The 17,036-nt window shown below is 34.0% G+C and overlaps 1 protein-coding gene across 1 annotated transcript in view; it reads left to right on the plus strand.

The window, feature by feature from the left end:
- LOC147911961 (dystrophin-like) overlaps positions 1-17,036 on the plus strand; it is a 203,895-nt gene that overhangs the window by 95,075 nt on the left and 91,784 nt on the right. The window contains exons 13-15 of the mRNA XM_087426448.1: positions 11,497-11,607; positions 12,010-12,183; positions 15,542-15,697. Of these exons, the coding sequence (XP_087282574.1) occupies positions 11,497-11,607; positions 12,010-12,183; positions 15,542-15,697 (441 nt within the window). The remainder of the gene's footprint in view (positions 1-11,496; positions 11,608-12,009; positions 12,184-15,541; positions 15,698-17,036) is intronic.

A 17,036-nucleotide genomic window follows, 5' to 3' on the forward strand; every position in this document is an offset into this window, starting at 1 on the left:
GAATTTTCAATATGGATGTTTGAAGATGAACTTGGCTTGGTTTTCTTATTTTCTTCTGTTTTTCTAATTCCACATCTATTGTGTGCCGATTAGCTTGGATGTGCCTCTAAATCATTGTAGGAGCCATGACAACTATGTCTAATTACAGACTATAATAATAGTCTGTAATTCTTGAAATTGGGAAGACATTGCAATCTGCACTTTTTTTCCTTTTCCAGTAATTTTATATTTTGAATCTCCAGTATATAAGAACCATCCAACGTGGGTACCTGTTGAAATGCTCCATATCATTATGTGTTGATGATGCACATTTTACGGAGAATATGGCCCCGTTACTTGGATTATCACAGGAAGCAGTGTGGGGTTGCCTAGCAGTGATTGCAGTAGCTAAACTCTTCTATTTCTTTTGTCCTGCAGACTCCTGATCCCATCTTTTGCAACCTCATGTCCCACATAGATTTATGTGCATGAGTAGAGGGAAAAAATAGAGCAATTTAGGAAGCAAACAAATTATCATCAAAGAAGAGGACCTCATAATCAACATAGAAAAGTGCTCTTATATTTCACTCATCAAGCTAGGACTTTTGGGTATTCCAGGTCCACTACAGACCAGATTTCTTCCTTCCATCACTTTTTCCATTCCATTAACAGTGTAGCTAAAATTTAGTATCAGTAAATACAAAAAAGAGATCTTCTTTTCACTAAAGAGAGCTGTTAACTTAAGCTGATTGCATTAGGTGCACATCAAAATAATTCATAACTGAAGTCTTCCTGTGTTTATTGAAGCTAAATCTTACAACTCACTTTAAATATATTTTGCCATATTTAAATGTAAGCATTCCAAACTATCAAAATCAATGGCTTAAATAATAAAGACCAAAATGCAGATTTTGGTCTATCAGATTAAGCTTGATTTAATTATGGGATAAAGAAGACTTTTATAGCGTAAATAGGGACATTTGATTGCCAAATGATTCGGAACAGTCTAACTTTGCAGCCTACTTCACTGATATATGAATTAGACTGTGTAAACCCACATAGAAGAATTCATTCAGGATTTATATGATAATGAATTAATTTAACCACAGAAGAAAGAAATGGAGAACTATTACATAGATTTGGGTCCTAGTGTTAAACCCCATGTAGCCGTAACAGAAATAGTTTCTTTTCTTTTTCCCTGGCAATATAGATATGACGGCAAATACAATGCAATTAATTTTAAGTCTGCTCTAACGTTGAAATGCTACCTCTGTGTATTACTATATAGAACAAATTACTCCCAAATTTAGAATGACTGTTGTTATTTTGACATGTTTAATAGTGTGGGAAATAATCACAAGCAAGAGTTGCAGAAGATGCAAAAGATTAGAAACATGCCGCACATCATTGACTGTACTTGGAAAACCGGCTCAGTATCGTGTCCTTACAGGATGTATAGTGATACGGAAATGGACATCTTTCATATTATAAACTCAAAAGTGTACTTCTTAAGTCTGCAATTAAATTATAGCATCCTGTTGTGAAAATCTCTCTACAAATTCTAAATATAAAGGTGAAACAAGCGGCATCAGACTATGGTCACAGTGAAGACTTGCAGTACTCTGAATATTTTAAAGCAGTTTAGATTCAACCTATTTTTCCTGTTTTCTCTTGTACAAATGGATATTTATTCCAAAAATAGCTGACAGACAAGTTATAAATCTAAAATACATATCCAGATAACACTTGTCATAGCACACTCTTTGTTTTCTTTTTAGCATTTATGACTATCTTCCTTACTTATTTTTCATTTTTTTCCCCCTATCCACCTCCATTCCTTACCCACCAAAGGTCAGCTACAAGAGAGCAGGGCTTCCTAGCAGGACCTCAATAAATATTTGGCGAATTCATTTAATTCCACAAAGGTTTAGACACTAAGTATGTGCCAGACAAATGTGCTAGGAACTGTAAAAAAAAAAAAAAAACAAAAATAAACGGGCGAGCTAAAAATGGGCCTTGCCATCTTGCCACTCATATGATAGCACAGAAGAAAGATAAAATTTAAAGAATTACTGGCCAACCACGTTTACCATATCATCAAGAACCATTTTTAAAATTGAACTCAATAGTATCACAACATCATCTTGTCATAGTGCTTTATGATATTGTCAAGGTTTGGAGCTTTGGAAACACTTCCAAAATATTTTAAATAGTACATAATAGAATTTTTCACATGAAAAGGAATGATTAATGGAAAGTACATATTCCAGCCTATCCACATATTATATATTTTCAAGGACTGTGCCATGTGAATGGCTACTATTTTCAAAGCATCTGCATTATTTTATTTGATCATTACAACAACCTAATGAGGTAGATAAGTCAGATATTTATGTTGAAGAGAATATTTGAACAGGCTATATTAGTGATTGAGGAGTTACTGCAAATGGACACACAGCATCATTTGGGGAAAATAGAAACGAGCTAAAAGTCAAATCGGGGCGATGGTTGCATACCTCTGTAAATTTACTAAGATTCATTGAGTTAAACATTTAAAACAGGTGAATTTTATGATATGTAAATTGTATATCAATAATGCTGATTTAATAAGAGACTAATAGAGATTATCTCAAATAGTATATTTTAAAAAATACTTTCAGGTTACCATCAACTTTTTCACTTCATTGTGTTGATGTATAGTAAAAGGTGAAATGTGAGGAATTTTGTTAAGTAACCCGGAATTAACTTAAATGGTGGATATTTATCAATGACCATACTGGTGTTCATTATAAGATCTTACCTAGTAATATCATGGTGTTTCATTTATTTATATCCTGGTACATTTAATAGATTTCAATTCTAAAGCGTTTTTACTAAAGCTGAGACTTTGACTCAGATCTGCTTTCTCTACTTTGATTATTAGCTCTCTACCAAGCAAAAATTAACCTATAGCTACTACAATTCCTCAACATTTCTATGCACTATTCCAAATTTCCCCCCCAAAGTTTTGTCTCTTCACTTATCTGATTTTTAAAGTAACCATAATTGTTTGACAGCGTATATTTATAATGGACTATTCTATTATCATCACTATTATTTTCATTATCATTATTATAACTAAGAATAACATAATTTCTCAGGTATATTAAAAGAATTAATAATTCCACACAATGTTCACTTTTTATTTTTAAAAGATTCTATCATCAAGTTTACTTACGAAAATTTACATATTGTTCCCTTCTGGAGATTATGGGCCACCATTTTTATTTTCAGAGCTTAAAAATACCCAAACTTAATAAACCACAGAAACCTGCTTTTCCAGAAATCTGTTAATGTACCACAGAATTCATACGTCAAGTTACAATGTGTGGGAAACACTAAAATAGAATGTTTCCTTCACACCACTCTCCTCCACCATTCCTATCAGAGTAGTAGGAGGGGGACGGGAGAAGATGGTCATCAGGTAATTTCTTCAAGTTCCTAACATGAAGCTCCGCCAAAATACTTATAGCTGAACTAAGCCAGTAGCTAAATATATTTCAGTGATCTTAAGATGTTTGCCATTATTGCATAAATGTACAGACACATATAATGTATATGTATGTATGCACACACACATATACAAATATATATAGCTTAATAAATATGTGATGAGTGTGCCAGTATGCCTCTCAAACCTGCAAAGAACCTGCGGTTCAGTCGTTACACTCTAACAAGCTCTTTGACCTGTTGCATATCCCTGATAAGAGTCACAACTTCTCTATCTGACAAGTTTTCATTTATAGGTAATCTACTTTCTAATTCGTCTAATCAAATTATAGGATTGTTTTCAAATAGTAATAAAAAGCTGGGTGAATGTCTCCCTACTTTTTTAGTTACTGAATAATTATAATGTATCATCTGAAACTTTTAAGATTATATGCCTATGATCATAATTACATATTTTTCATGTCTCTTATGTTTTGAGATACAAATTATCCAATAGCCTACATTTTCTTCCTTTAATTTTGTGAGTTCGTGTTATATGTGGCCATTTCTCCTTCTTGAGGATGCCATTTCAAAATTACTATCTGTTTAGAAATTACTAATCTAACAGTGTTAACATTTCCCCATTAATAGTCTCAACATGACATCTTCTAATATTTTTCTTTCTGTAATATTTTAGTTATTTTCTTTGGAATCATTTTCTTTATTTGACATCACAAAAGCTTCTATAATTATTTGATATAAAGTTCCCTTTGTTCTGTTAAATACTTTAGAAAGCTACAGTTTAATTTTGCTTTCCATCTTCTGTCATTAGTTTGATATATGAGAATGGTCTGATGAGGTAAATCATGATAAAAAGCCCTGCTCTCTGCTCAGTTAATTGTAAAGTGCTATATTGGAAATGTCATTAATGTCTGATTGATTTTTAGTTCTATAATTTGCCCTTTACCATCTTTAATAGAAAAATGGTTATTTCCATTTCTATTGTTTTTTCCTAGTTTCAATATATAGTGCTGGTTATGAACATAATTACTGTATTGGCAAATGTCTTTTTTTGGTAATGGCATGATGATATAATTTGCTTTATGTTATTTCACTTTTATGAAGAAAAATCAGTGATCCTGAAAGGTGTTGGACTGAGAACTCCTATTAGAGCATAGATGGGTGTTTCAAATCAGTAGCCCTGATTTGCTACTTCCTTTCATTTTGTTTTTGTGGAAATTACTGATTTTATATGAAGCCAAGCTGACAATTTCACAAGATCAGTTGTTGGTTTTTTTCGAACACTTATCATCCATATCTTGGTAGATGTATATCTTAGGTGAAAATAGAACTCAAATTTTACAGCCTTTATTTCTTTAGCAGATTTCACAAATCTGTTAGCCAAGTATGGAAATCATTTTCCTTTGGATTAAATCTTCCGTTCCCAATGTTTTCTTTTACAATATTCTTTTTCTTTCATGGTCTGATCATAATGTCAGGAAAGAGAATGTAGTGTCTGTCTTTTTTATTAGAGGCATTTTTAAGTAGGAGATAGTCCATTCTGCCTGGAAGTTTCCATAATACTCTATTATTTAAACAAATCACTTACCTATTTCACAATAAGCCCGCCCTTAAAGTGATAAGCATTTTTTAATTATGTGGTTCCAGAATAATAATCTGATGAGGTTAAATAAAGTAGGTGGTAAACGATATCCTAAGTACAAACTAAAAATGAATTATCAGTTGAAAGTAAGAATTGTGGATTTAATTTGTAAAGGTGCTAGCTAAATATAAATATGATGCATATTATACAACCTTCCCAAAGTAGAATCAATTGGAAATATATATCCATTGTTATTTTATAACTTTAATAATGAATTGTTGTTATGGAATATATTCATTAAGTTCATTAGATAGCTTTTCCCAAATCTACGTGTGTGATGTACTCTGCCAAAAAAAGCAAAAGATAATTTGAACAAAGCACTGTAGTCGTCTTGGATAGTGCAATGTATATTAATATATAAAATATTGTGAGAAGTTCTATAGTACAGACACATGCTTATCCTTAATTTCCAAAATATATTTGGCCACTAGGCTCTTTTCATGCATGATCTACTTAATTCATAAAGAAATTTTAATCTCTAATCATACTGGAATAGCACTGCAGATATGAACACTTTTCTAGAAGTGCTGCCTATAAATATGATGAAGTCTCAGTTTTATATGATGTTATGATGTTCAACCATGATTTTTTTCAATTTTAATAATTTTAGTAGTGGTGACCTTTCTAACAATGTAGAAATTCATCCTCTCAACGGTCTAACTACTTAATATAAATATGAACATTTCAAAGTCCATGTAATGCTTTGCACAAAGTTCCAAATTGCCACACTTTCCTTTCACGTTACTTGGTCCTTCACGTCTCCTGATGACAGATAAAAGTCAAGTATTTGGTTGTATGTCTGTAAGTCGTTGTTTCTATTGTTTATGAGTCATGGCAGCAGTAGGACTCATATAGAAAAATGTGGAATTTATCATCAGAAGACCTGTGTTTCGATGATCACTTCAGTTATCTTGGCTTTGTTTTGTAATGCCAAGCTACTAGAGGCAGCTTTGAGGGGCAGTCTTAAAAAAAAGATACAAATTATAAATAACAAATTAAATGCTGACTTATAGAAGAGTCTTTTGCAAGTGAGGGGCCCTGAAACTTAAGGTTCAATAGCTTCGCATTACCTCCTCCTCTAGACAGTGATTCTTAACTCTACCCACATCCAGTCTTCTCTTTCATAAAACTAAACGTACACCCTCTGCACACTCCAAACCCCATCTTTGCTAGTGTGGTTCCCATAGCCTGGAACGAGATCTCATTTTCTTATTCTCCACTCCTCCCAAACCCCTTCTCAGCCATGTGCACTTTAAATTATGCAAATTTCTTAAAAATTTACCAGATTTTATAGTAAAAATTAACATTACCCTTCTCTGTTATCACCCAGCATGAGTTTTTCTATTATATTACACGCATTTCTGCTTTGTAATTTACTTATATCTCTATGTTCTGTCTTCCTAGAACAAGAGTTCCTTAAGAATAGGATCAATGGTTTTGTTCTCACTATGTGCGATTGAGTAGTAGATGCAGAACTTGTTTATTGAATCGATAAACTAAATACTGTTAATATACAAATAAGATGAAATGTTTGTTTTGTCTGATAAATGTCCATTTGAAGGATACTTTTATTTTTAAATCATAATTTAAGAGGCTGTATTATTGTTTAAAGGGCATTGAGTTTGCTTCTTCCTAGCTATATTACCTTGGACAAGTCAACATGTCTACTCTCATTTGTAAATGAGGATGATAAATACTTATCTTAGTTTGAATAGGCAATTAAATGAATTTTTGTAAAGTGTTGGTATGTAAGCTCACATAAAGTCTGCTTGGTGATGATGATAATGATGATGATTTCCTACAGTGCTCTTCTCTTATCCCTCTGGTATAAAAGGCTAAAGGAGTAGGTGGTATATTTCATTTTCTCCTCTACTATACTTTGGGTGATGAAGAGATGAAAGAGTTTAAAAAACATGTAGACAGATACTGTTACAGTATTGAGCCATCTGCTCTCTCTGAATATCTTTTTATTTTTCCTTCATCAGTTTCCTTTTCTAGTCTCCACAATGGCTTTTCAACCTTCATCTCTTTCCTTTACACTTTTCCTCAACCCTCTCCTCACTCATCCTCAGCAGATACCTAGGGTCTCATCCTTATACAACAAATAATATGTAATGACACTGACAATTTATGAGTAAATATTTGTGCAAACAACTTGAACAGGTATTTTTACATACACCATCACATCTAATCTTTTTGACCAAAACCAGTGTAGTTGTCTATGCAGACATGAGAATTTTTCCAGATATGCTGCCTACAAATTATGATAAAGCTTCATTGCTGGCTTGTCATTGTCATCCTCAGTTCAGAGATGAGAAAATAGAGGCTCAGAAAAGTTTGGTGCTTTGCCCAGGTGGCAAGTCAGAGCCCTGAGATTTAAGTCCAAATTTCTCTTAACATTATTCTGTTTGGATTCCCAGAGAGCATCAAGTAAGAAGCATTCCACTTCCTGTCTCTCCACATCCAAAATGATCTTTGTGTGTTACCTTTGGCTTCTTAAAAAGTAACACCTCTCATCCTGTCAAAATTTTTCAGTTGATAATTGATCTTTGTTCTTCACTCCATTTCCTCTTGCTTCCCACAGGGTTTTTCTAATCAATTATCCTCTTACATTTTTAAAAAAATTGTTTCATCCATTAGGTCCTTTCACATAGCCTTAAAACGTGTTCAAGTCTCGTTGACCTAAATTTCATTATGTGGAGAGACAAAAGTCTTCAAAAATGATTTAAATGATTTTTATAAGAATGCCTCCTCATCCTTAATCAGTCTTCTGCCCTTGAAACCCTGATTTCTGCTCTCACCATCCACTGACTCTATTCTAGCTACAGTGTCCATTGATTAGCTAATGTGCCCTTGTTAGTACTTATCTCATTTGACCTGTCTCAAAATTGACATTGTTGATCTCTCCCTCAATCTTAAAACTCTCACATCACTTGATTTAAGTGGCACCCTCTCTCTTTCTGGTTCTTTCTCCTCTTCTTTTAGACTGTTCCTTCTCTTTCTTTAGTGCTTTCCTTCTTCTCCACATCACTTAAATTCCTATGTTATCCAAGGTTCTTTCCTGGCCCCCTCTACTTACCTTTAACGTTTGAGCTCACTAAAAGAAATACCAATTGTACAAGAATACATTGCTTTTTGGAATACACACACACGTATGTAGCTATAATGATTAATAAAATGCCAATTTATTTCAAAGTATTACTGAACTTTTTTTGGTGAGAAAGACTAGCCCTGAGCTAACATCCAATGCCAATCCTCCTATTTTTTGCTGAGGAAGATTGGCCCTGGGCTAACATCCGTGCCCATCTTCCTCCACTTTATATGGGACGCTGCCACAGCACGATTTGAACAGCAGTGCATCAGTGCGTGCCCGGGATCCAAACTTGTGAACCCCGGGCCGCCGAAGCGGAGAGCGCGCACTTAACCGCTGTGCCACCAGGCTGGCCCCAAAGTATTACTGAATTTATAGTAACATTCTCTCACTATAATTATTGGATTAAGTATAAACAGTAAAATTATTATCTGTGATTCCAATCAATTTTAAATTTTAAACTTTATCTTCATGTTGAAAATACTGGAAACCTTTCATTTAGGACATGAGGTTATTTAATACCTGATTCCCACCTGCATTTCTAGTTATATTTCTGCCAATGTACATTGATTCTCTATGCACCATATTGGTTCCTCAAACTATTCATGCTGTTCAGTGCCTCATCTCTGCACCTTATTTTCCCTCAATCAGGAATGCTTTTGTTTTTATAACTTCCATCTCTGTACATATCCAGTATACTATTCAGGATACTTAGGTATGAATAACAAGACTGAATTAACTAAAGCAAATACGAAAATGGGCGAGGGAGGTTTGTCATAAGGATATAGGAATGTCTTGGGGAAACCAAAGGCAAGAATAAAGTTCTGACTCAGGAAGGGGCTGGAGCCCATGTTTTGATTACTTGTAACAGCAATTTATCATTATCTCTAGTGGTTTTATGGTTGAGAAGGCTAAGCTGGACGATTCTCTCTTGGGGTCTCTTATGAGATTGGAGGCAGTTGTTGGCTGGTACTATAGTGACCTGTAAGCTCAACTAGGTTCAGTGTCCAAGATGGCTCACTCATCTGTCTAGCAGTTGATAATCACTGTCAGCTAAAAGCTCACCTGGGATTCTTTACTGAAACACTTACCCATGACCTCTCTATGTGACTTAGGCTTCTCAGGGCATGTCAGATGGGTTCCAAGAGAGAGCACCCTAAGAGTGAGTATTCCAAGAAGGCAGAATAGAAGCTGCTCGCCCAGTTAAGGGCTTTTCCCGTAACTGGCAGAGCAGTTTTGCCCTATTCTATTGGTCAAGGTAGCCACAGGGCCAACCTGGATTTAAAGAGATAAAGAAATAAACTCTACCTCTTGATGGGGAAGTGGTCGAAGGAGCATGTGGTAGAACTATTGTTGTAGCCATCTTTGGAAAATGCCATCTCTTTCAGCCTGTGATTGGAAGCTATCAATATTTTTGTTTCTACCTCTCTTTTTATGCATCTACTTCTTTCTTCTCTCTCTGCTCATGGACCTTTGCTATTCCTCAATTGACAATGCAAACTAGGGACTTTGTCAGCACCGTCTCCTAGCATACCTGACACAGTCCCGAGCACCCCCAGAGCTTGCCCAGACTTTCACCTGTCAGTTCTGAGAGGAAATCTGATGAACCTAACTGGGCACAAGCATTGTCCATGTTCTAATCATCCATGACTTGGGGGCGGCCAGAGTTATGTGGCAGAGACTTGGTTGTTACTGACTCACCTTTCTGAGGGGGTGAGCATTTTCCACATGAAAAATCATGACCGTATACCCCCTAAAACATCCGCTACTCCCAGCAATGCTAGCTAATTATTCAGAGTTCTACTTTAACGACACCTCTCCTGTGACATCCATTAACTTCCCTGTATAAGTGTCACTCCGCTCTACATACTTCCATTAAATTTTGTAGATATTTTAGCATTTCCAGCACTGTGCATAATGTTACTATGTGTTTATGTGGGTCCCTAACTCCTAGAGTCTATGGTTTCTGGAGAATAGTACATACCACTATTTCTTACGCAAGGTAGTTCTTCAACAAGTTATTATATTTACTATATAGTATGTGGTTATTATATATACTATATATAATATCTAATAAAAAATAATGTGCATTTACATGAGCCTTTGCTCTTATTGATTTTAAGCGAGAATTCTAATTACTTAAGTAATTCATAATTACTTTACCTTTACAATTGTTAGGATTGATATGCTAACGAATAATATTAAGGTTATCTATACATTTATAACCTTGTATTCTAAGTAACTCCTTTACCAATTAACTCATTTTTAGGGGGATAATTCTCATTACTCATTGCCGGGCTGTAGTTCTCTGCAGTAACTGCTAAGCAAACTGATGTTATTTTCTAATAATATGTAAGAATTGACTCCAATTGGTGTAATTTAGGTTATACTAATAAGCATTTTACAAATTGTTTTGCATGAAAATTTTATGTGCACTGTGGTATAAGTTAATCAGTTTCTTCTTCTCTAACTTATTTATGATAATCTGACAATGACTGAATTTTAAATGAGATAATTTGACCACTAGTTGATTTTTGCTGGATCTGGCAGAAAGAAATGAATGAATTTATTGTTTTGGTCTCTTCCTACTGCAGAATTTGACCTGTAACTGGCTCAGAAGTGTATAAGTCAAATACAGATATACTTTTGAATAGAACTTGATCAAAAATGTCTTCACTCAATATAGAAAATATAGATATATTTTATAGTAAATTGAAGTTCAAAAATCAATCTCTGGAGGAGGCTGTTAAGGATCTATCAGACAGAAAGCAGTCTCAATAAAGGCATTTAGCATCTCTTTCCTAGATCCACAGTTTCCCTGATATTTAAGTGAAATATGGCACAGAATGACTGACTAAAGATCACCATTAAGGAATATTGTCCACATGCAACTTTCTTATTATATCTTATGCTTGTCACAGTTACCTTTTTAAATAAAGGTTAACATCTTGTCTTTGATCAGATTTGAGTGTAAATTCAAAGATAAAACAGTATCAGTTTTACGTATTAGATAAAAATAGATATTTTCTACTGAAAATGATATCTGAAATAGCTGTTCATTATTACTGACTCAAAAGGATAATTACTTTTTCAGAACAACCCCAGTAGGAAAGAAATAAGTCATTTTATTTTTGACAACTTTTGGTAAGCATAAAAACTATTTTTTGTTGTTTTAAAAGAGGCTACATTGTAATAATAGTTTAAGAGAGTTTCTGAATTCTATCTTCTTGGAAAGTGAGCTGTTCTTTGCAATAACTTGCAGAGCAGGATGACTAATATGCTATTCTCTCAACAGAAAATCCAGTCAGATTTGACAAGTCATGAGATCAGTTTAGAAGAAATGAAAAAACATAACCAGGGAAAGGAGGCTGCCCAAAGGGTGCTATCCCAAATTGATGTGGCACAGGTACATGTTGTTGCATAAACTAAGGAACTTGTCGTAGTTGGGTGTTAAAACATAGTCTATATTAGACAACTTGATTATTAGCAAAATTGGGATTGAGTGCATTATTTGAGAACTACAATATGATGTATAAATGATATAGACTTTTTTGGGTTGTATATTTTAAGGATAAAATAGATTAATAAATTACCTTTTATTTAATATCACGTTAAGAACAATTACTGAATTCTTGCCCCAAATGCATGTATTCTTTTTGCTGGACAAATGGAAAAAAAGATTGCTTTAGTTTTTTATTTTTATTCCTGTATATCTTCAGGAACAAAGACAACTCTATTAACAAAAATATGACTAGTTATTGTTTGGAAGGAAAAATTAAGTTGGTGTTTTCTTACATTGTCTTTACAGAAAAAATTGCAAGATGTTTCCATGAAGTTTCGGTTATTCCAGAAGCCAGCCAATTTTGAGCAGCGTCTACAGGAAAGTAAGATGATTTTAGATGAAGTGAAGATGCACTTGCCTGCATTGGAAACAAAGAGCGTTGAACAGGAAGTAGTACAGTCACAGTTAAATCATTGTGTGGTATGTATGTATTCCTGGTGGCAAATAAGCAGCTACCCCTTGATTTTCCTTGTTAAGAAGTACTTGATGATTCCCCTTTAGAATAGAAAATTATTTTCATAACTATAATAATTATAGGATATAATTTTAAGATTAAGAACAAAAATTAGCACAGATGTATTGAGAGACGAGAACTTTTACTGAAATAGTAGTCATTTAATACCTATTCTATGGGTGTCTTTTTTGAGTCTATAATTCTCTAAGTACTCTGCAGAATATAAAAAGGAGTCTCCTTTGTTTGATTCTTATGGTACTTTAAACATATTTTTAAATGGAAATCCTGAAAAGAAATAAATTAGTCTGGAAACAGCAACAGTAGCTGGAATAATAAAAACCATTCAAGAAGTGAGTGCCAAGTAATCTAAGTGATCTACACAAGTCACCGCTAATTCTCAAGGCCACGAATTAAATGACAGAGTTTAAAAACAAACGGCTGATGAAGGGCAAAAGCAAGATTTCAATCCAGGTACTCTTACTCCAAACCCTAGTATCTTTCCATCACTGCTAGATATACACTGAAAAGCCACCAGACCACAAAGACAGAATAAAAAGGCATGGAAGGTACAAGTAGCCTGTAGTGTAAATCTTTGCCGGAGTTTGGGATTTCGAGCAGTGTCGTTTGTTGCAATTACTGGAAATTCACCGAGTCGGATGACTCCTCTGATAACAGAAAGCTGAATTATGAGGGCATCTACTAGAGAAATATTAAGTATTATTATAACTCTACGTGTCCTATGGACTATCAGTAGAAATTCACATAAAATAAAAACACTGAATGTTATTAACATTGAAAGGAAAAAGTTTCTCTACTTTGTACTTTGTGTTTTAAGTATTGTTTCTGCATCTACTCCATAACATAAATGAAAAAGAAACCCTTTAGATGCATTTAATCATATCATTATGAATGGAAAAATATATTTCTTTTTAACAAAAAATTATACATATATATTTCTTTGTGTAAAATTATGAAGTATTTTTAATTCAATAACATTTCTTCATAATACAGGCTACATTTTAGTGACATCATTATTATAAATATTCTCACCACAAAAAATAAATTTTGAATATAGCAATATACAGTTATTAGCTGATATTAGATGAATAACATTAGAAATACATGACAACATATCTCATCTTAAATTTTGCGGAAAGAATTGAGAGCAAAGTGATCCAAGTACACTATCATTACGACTAAATATATTTGCGAAGGGAGAGCTGTTCATTCTCTTCTAGGAACAGGTCTCTATTAGTACCACATAAAACTTGTCTGCTAGTAAATAGGAGCTGAAAACAATCCTACCCAGCTGTGACTGTGCCCTGAGTCAGCACAGAGGAAACAGCTCAAGGTACTTGCTCAATTTGTTTCTGGTTCTGGTTTAAATGTCAGGATCAATTCAAGTAGTCTTTCCATAAGGATATTTTTTCTTTACAACCTTTATAAATTTTCATTACTTAAGATGCTCTATTGCATATACTATAATCACGGCCTTTGCCTTCAAGAAATATTTGTTCTATTAAAAAAAGTCTTACCAACATGAACACAAATAAATATAAAGAACATTTCCCTTCCTTAGTGATAAATATTTTCTGTTTCTATTGAATGACGTGATGTTAATGGCTAACAGTACTTTGAATGAGCTATCATCATTAAAGGTAAATCATTGAGTTGTTTTGATTTTTAAGTTTAAAGAGTAAATCGTTTGGAAGTATCTCTGATTCCGAAATTCACAGAGTTGATTCCCAATGTTGAAAATTAATGATTTGAATGTTTCTAAATATCCAGATATATTTATAATTTCTAAAATAGAAGTAAAATGAAATAAAAAATAAATCATCTGGAAAGCTCAGACAGAACTCACAATTATTAATAAAGGATTATCAGCATAAAACAATCATCAAAGAGGGAATTAAGATGGAAATAGATTATGTACGTAGCCTTAATGAATATGATAATTGCTCAGCCTTTACAAAATGTTTTTTTTAGATATTGATTTTAAACCGGAAAGAGTAAACAAGTTCAATTTTTATTCTAATTCCAGAAAAAACAGCAATTACCTAATAGCAACTTTATTTCTCAGTACCAATAAAATAAGTAGTTGTTATTCAGACTTACCACTGAACAAATTAAAGCAGCAATGTATAATGTAAATGATTGTATATGTGTGTATACATATATACACATATACATATGCACATGCATGCGTGCATGAATATATACATACATACAAACACACATATCTTTCCAGGAGAATAACTGCAAGGCAAAGTTATGACACTTGTTTCATGAGGATTTGTTATGGCGATATACTTTTCTGAAGCAATAAATGTGTTCTTTATAGTTGTTATGTACATGTGAGTTTTAAATAATGTCTTTATAATTGTCTATATTTAACTGATCGACCCCATGAAAAAAATAAATTTGCATAATATAATTAACGTATTTAAAATTACCTTCCTTCCTTATATGTGATTTAATATGTATTGAAATTATGGTCTGGAAATTTAGATGTTTTATCCTCACTGAAATGTAAGAACCATGAGAACAACAGTGAATATGTCTGTCTTGATCACCGCTGATTCTCTAGTGACTGCAATACTGTCTGGTACATAGTAGGCACTCAATAAATGCCTGGTGAATGAATAAATGAAGTTTTCCAAACTCACAGCGAGAATTATATAACTACAACATTTAAAATAGAAATCATATAACTTTTAGAAATGGTCTTTATAAACTTGAATTGAAGAACTAAGTATGTGTATGATGTACTCTTTTTTTTTTTTTTTGTGAGGAAGATCAGCCCTGAGCTAACATCCGTGCTAATCCTCCTCTTTTTGCTGAGGAAGACCGGCTCTGAGCTAACATCTATTGCCAATCCTCCTCCTTTTTCCCCCCCCAAAGCCCCAGTAGATAGTTGTATGTCATAGTTACACATCCTTCTAGTTGCTGTATGTGGGACGCCGCCTCAGCATGGCCGGAGAAGCAGTGCGTTGGTGCGCGCCCAGGATCCGAACCCAGGCCGCCCGTAGCGGAGCGTGCGCACTTAACTGCTAAGCCACAGGGCGGGCCCTGATGTACTCTTTATTAAGACGAACTACAAATTATGCATGTCTGTATGTGTATATATAATTACAAATAGAAACATTAAATTAACAGAAAATGCAAAAGCTAGGTACTGACCACAGCTGCAAACTACCAATCCCTTAAAACTGTAAACATAGACTAGCAAATAAGGTGTCTACCCCTGTTTCTTTTTATTAATAATAGTATGAGTTAGACACTATTGCTTATCATTATGTTTTGTTTTATGTTTTAACTTAGAACTTGTATAAAAGTCTGAGTGAAGTGAAGTCTGAAGTGGAAATGGTGATAAAAACTGGACGTCAGATTGTACAGAAGAAACAGACAGAAAACCCTAAAGAGCTTGATGAAAGAATAACCGCTTTGAAATTGCATTATAATGAGCTGGGAGCAAAGGTACGTGTGCGTGTGCTGAAACCGCAAGCACTGGCTACTTCCCACTTTGATGAGGTATTGTAAAGCAAGAGACAGTAATTATGCATAATGAATGTCTTAGAAAGTCTTCATCATTTTCTCTCAATACATACATGCATACATACATATATACATAAAGATAAAGACAGATATATTGCCATGTGCAATTCTTATTAAGAAACAATAATCAATGAGGATCTTCTTTCCAGTCTATATTGAAACATACGTAAAGCTAAGGGAGATTTTCCTTGGTCCATCAGATAGTTCTCAAAGGGTTTCTTTGTTCTAAACCTGCCTTCTCTTCATTTTATACATTTACTTGTGATAACTCGAAGGCTGGTAAATTTTATAAACTAATGTACCTACTTACATTTAGGTACAATGGAGTTGATACATTCCGTATAGACTACAGTAGGTGTAATAGAGTTGGCACATTTCACAGAAATTTTTTGCCTGTATGGCAAGCCTTGCATAATCCACCACATTTGGCTAATAACATAGCATGGATAGCCAGTTAAATCCTATGGCTCTGTGATTATATTTTTGTCCTGATCAGGGTCTAATGACCAATTCCATCTCACTGTTAATTAAATATGCTTACATCTCTTCATCTCCTCTTTCCTAAATTGTGGAATGTCTAGGATAGTTATCTCACTTCCCTCAAATCAAATATTCTGTATAGATTTAGAGCTTTGATCGTTCAAAATAATGATAGTAATCATAAAAATTATTCATAAAAACATGAATTGTCAACATCAAGGACTGACCTGGTCTTTTCTATGCCATTAATTTACATTACTCTAAATTTTCTAAAAGATTTTTTGGTGCTCAGCTAAGATTTAAAGTATTAACATAGTAATAAAATATTTTTTTTTCTTAAAAAAGTTGTGATAGCTTAGGGGGCAGCCCGGGGACACCGCAGTTAAGTGCGCGCGCTCCACTGCGACGGCCTGGGGTTCCCAGGTTCGGATCCCGGGCGCGCACCGATGCACCGCTTGCTAAGCCATGCTGTGGCAGCGTCCCATATAAAGTAGAGGAGGATGGGCACGGATGTTAGCCCAGGGCCAGTCTTCCTCAAGAAAAAAGGGGAGGATGGCATCGGATGTTACCTCAGGGCTAGTCCTCACACACACACACAAAAAAAAGTTGTGATAGCTTAATATATTATGTAGTATCTGAGATAATAAGTGTACTTTATTCATAACTAAATAATAAGCTTGTTTCCTCAAACTTATGCAAATAAAGTGACCTATCTATTATTGACATTTATGGCCATTTGTCAATAAGTACAAGTTTATTTTAAGTACTTTAAGTGAGTACC

The sequence above is a fragment of the Ceratotherium simum genome, chromosome X (genome assembly GCF_057802395.1).
Source record: "Ceratotherium simum simum isolate JZ-2026a chromosome X, ASM5780239v1, whole genome shotgun sequence".
Lineage (NCBI taxonomy): Eukaryota > Metazoa > Chordata > Mammalia > Perissodactyla > Rhinocerotidae > Ceratotherium > Ceratotherium simum.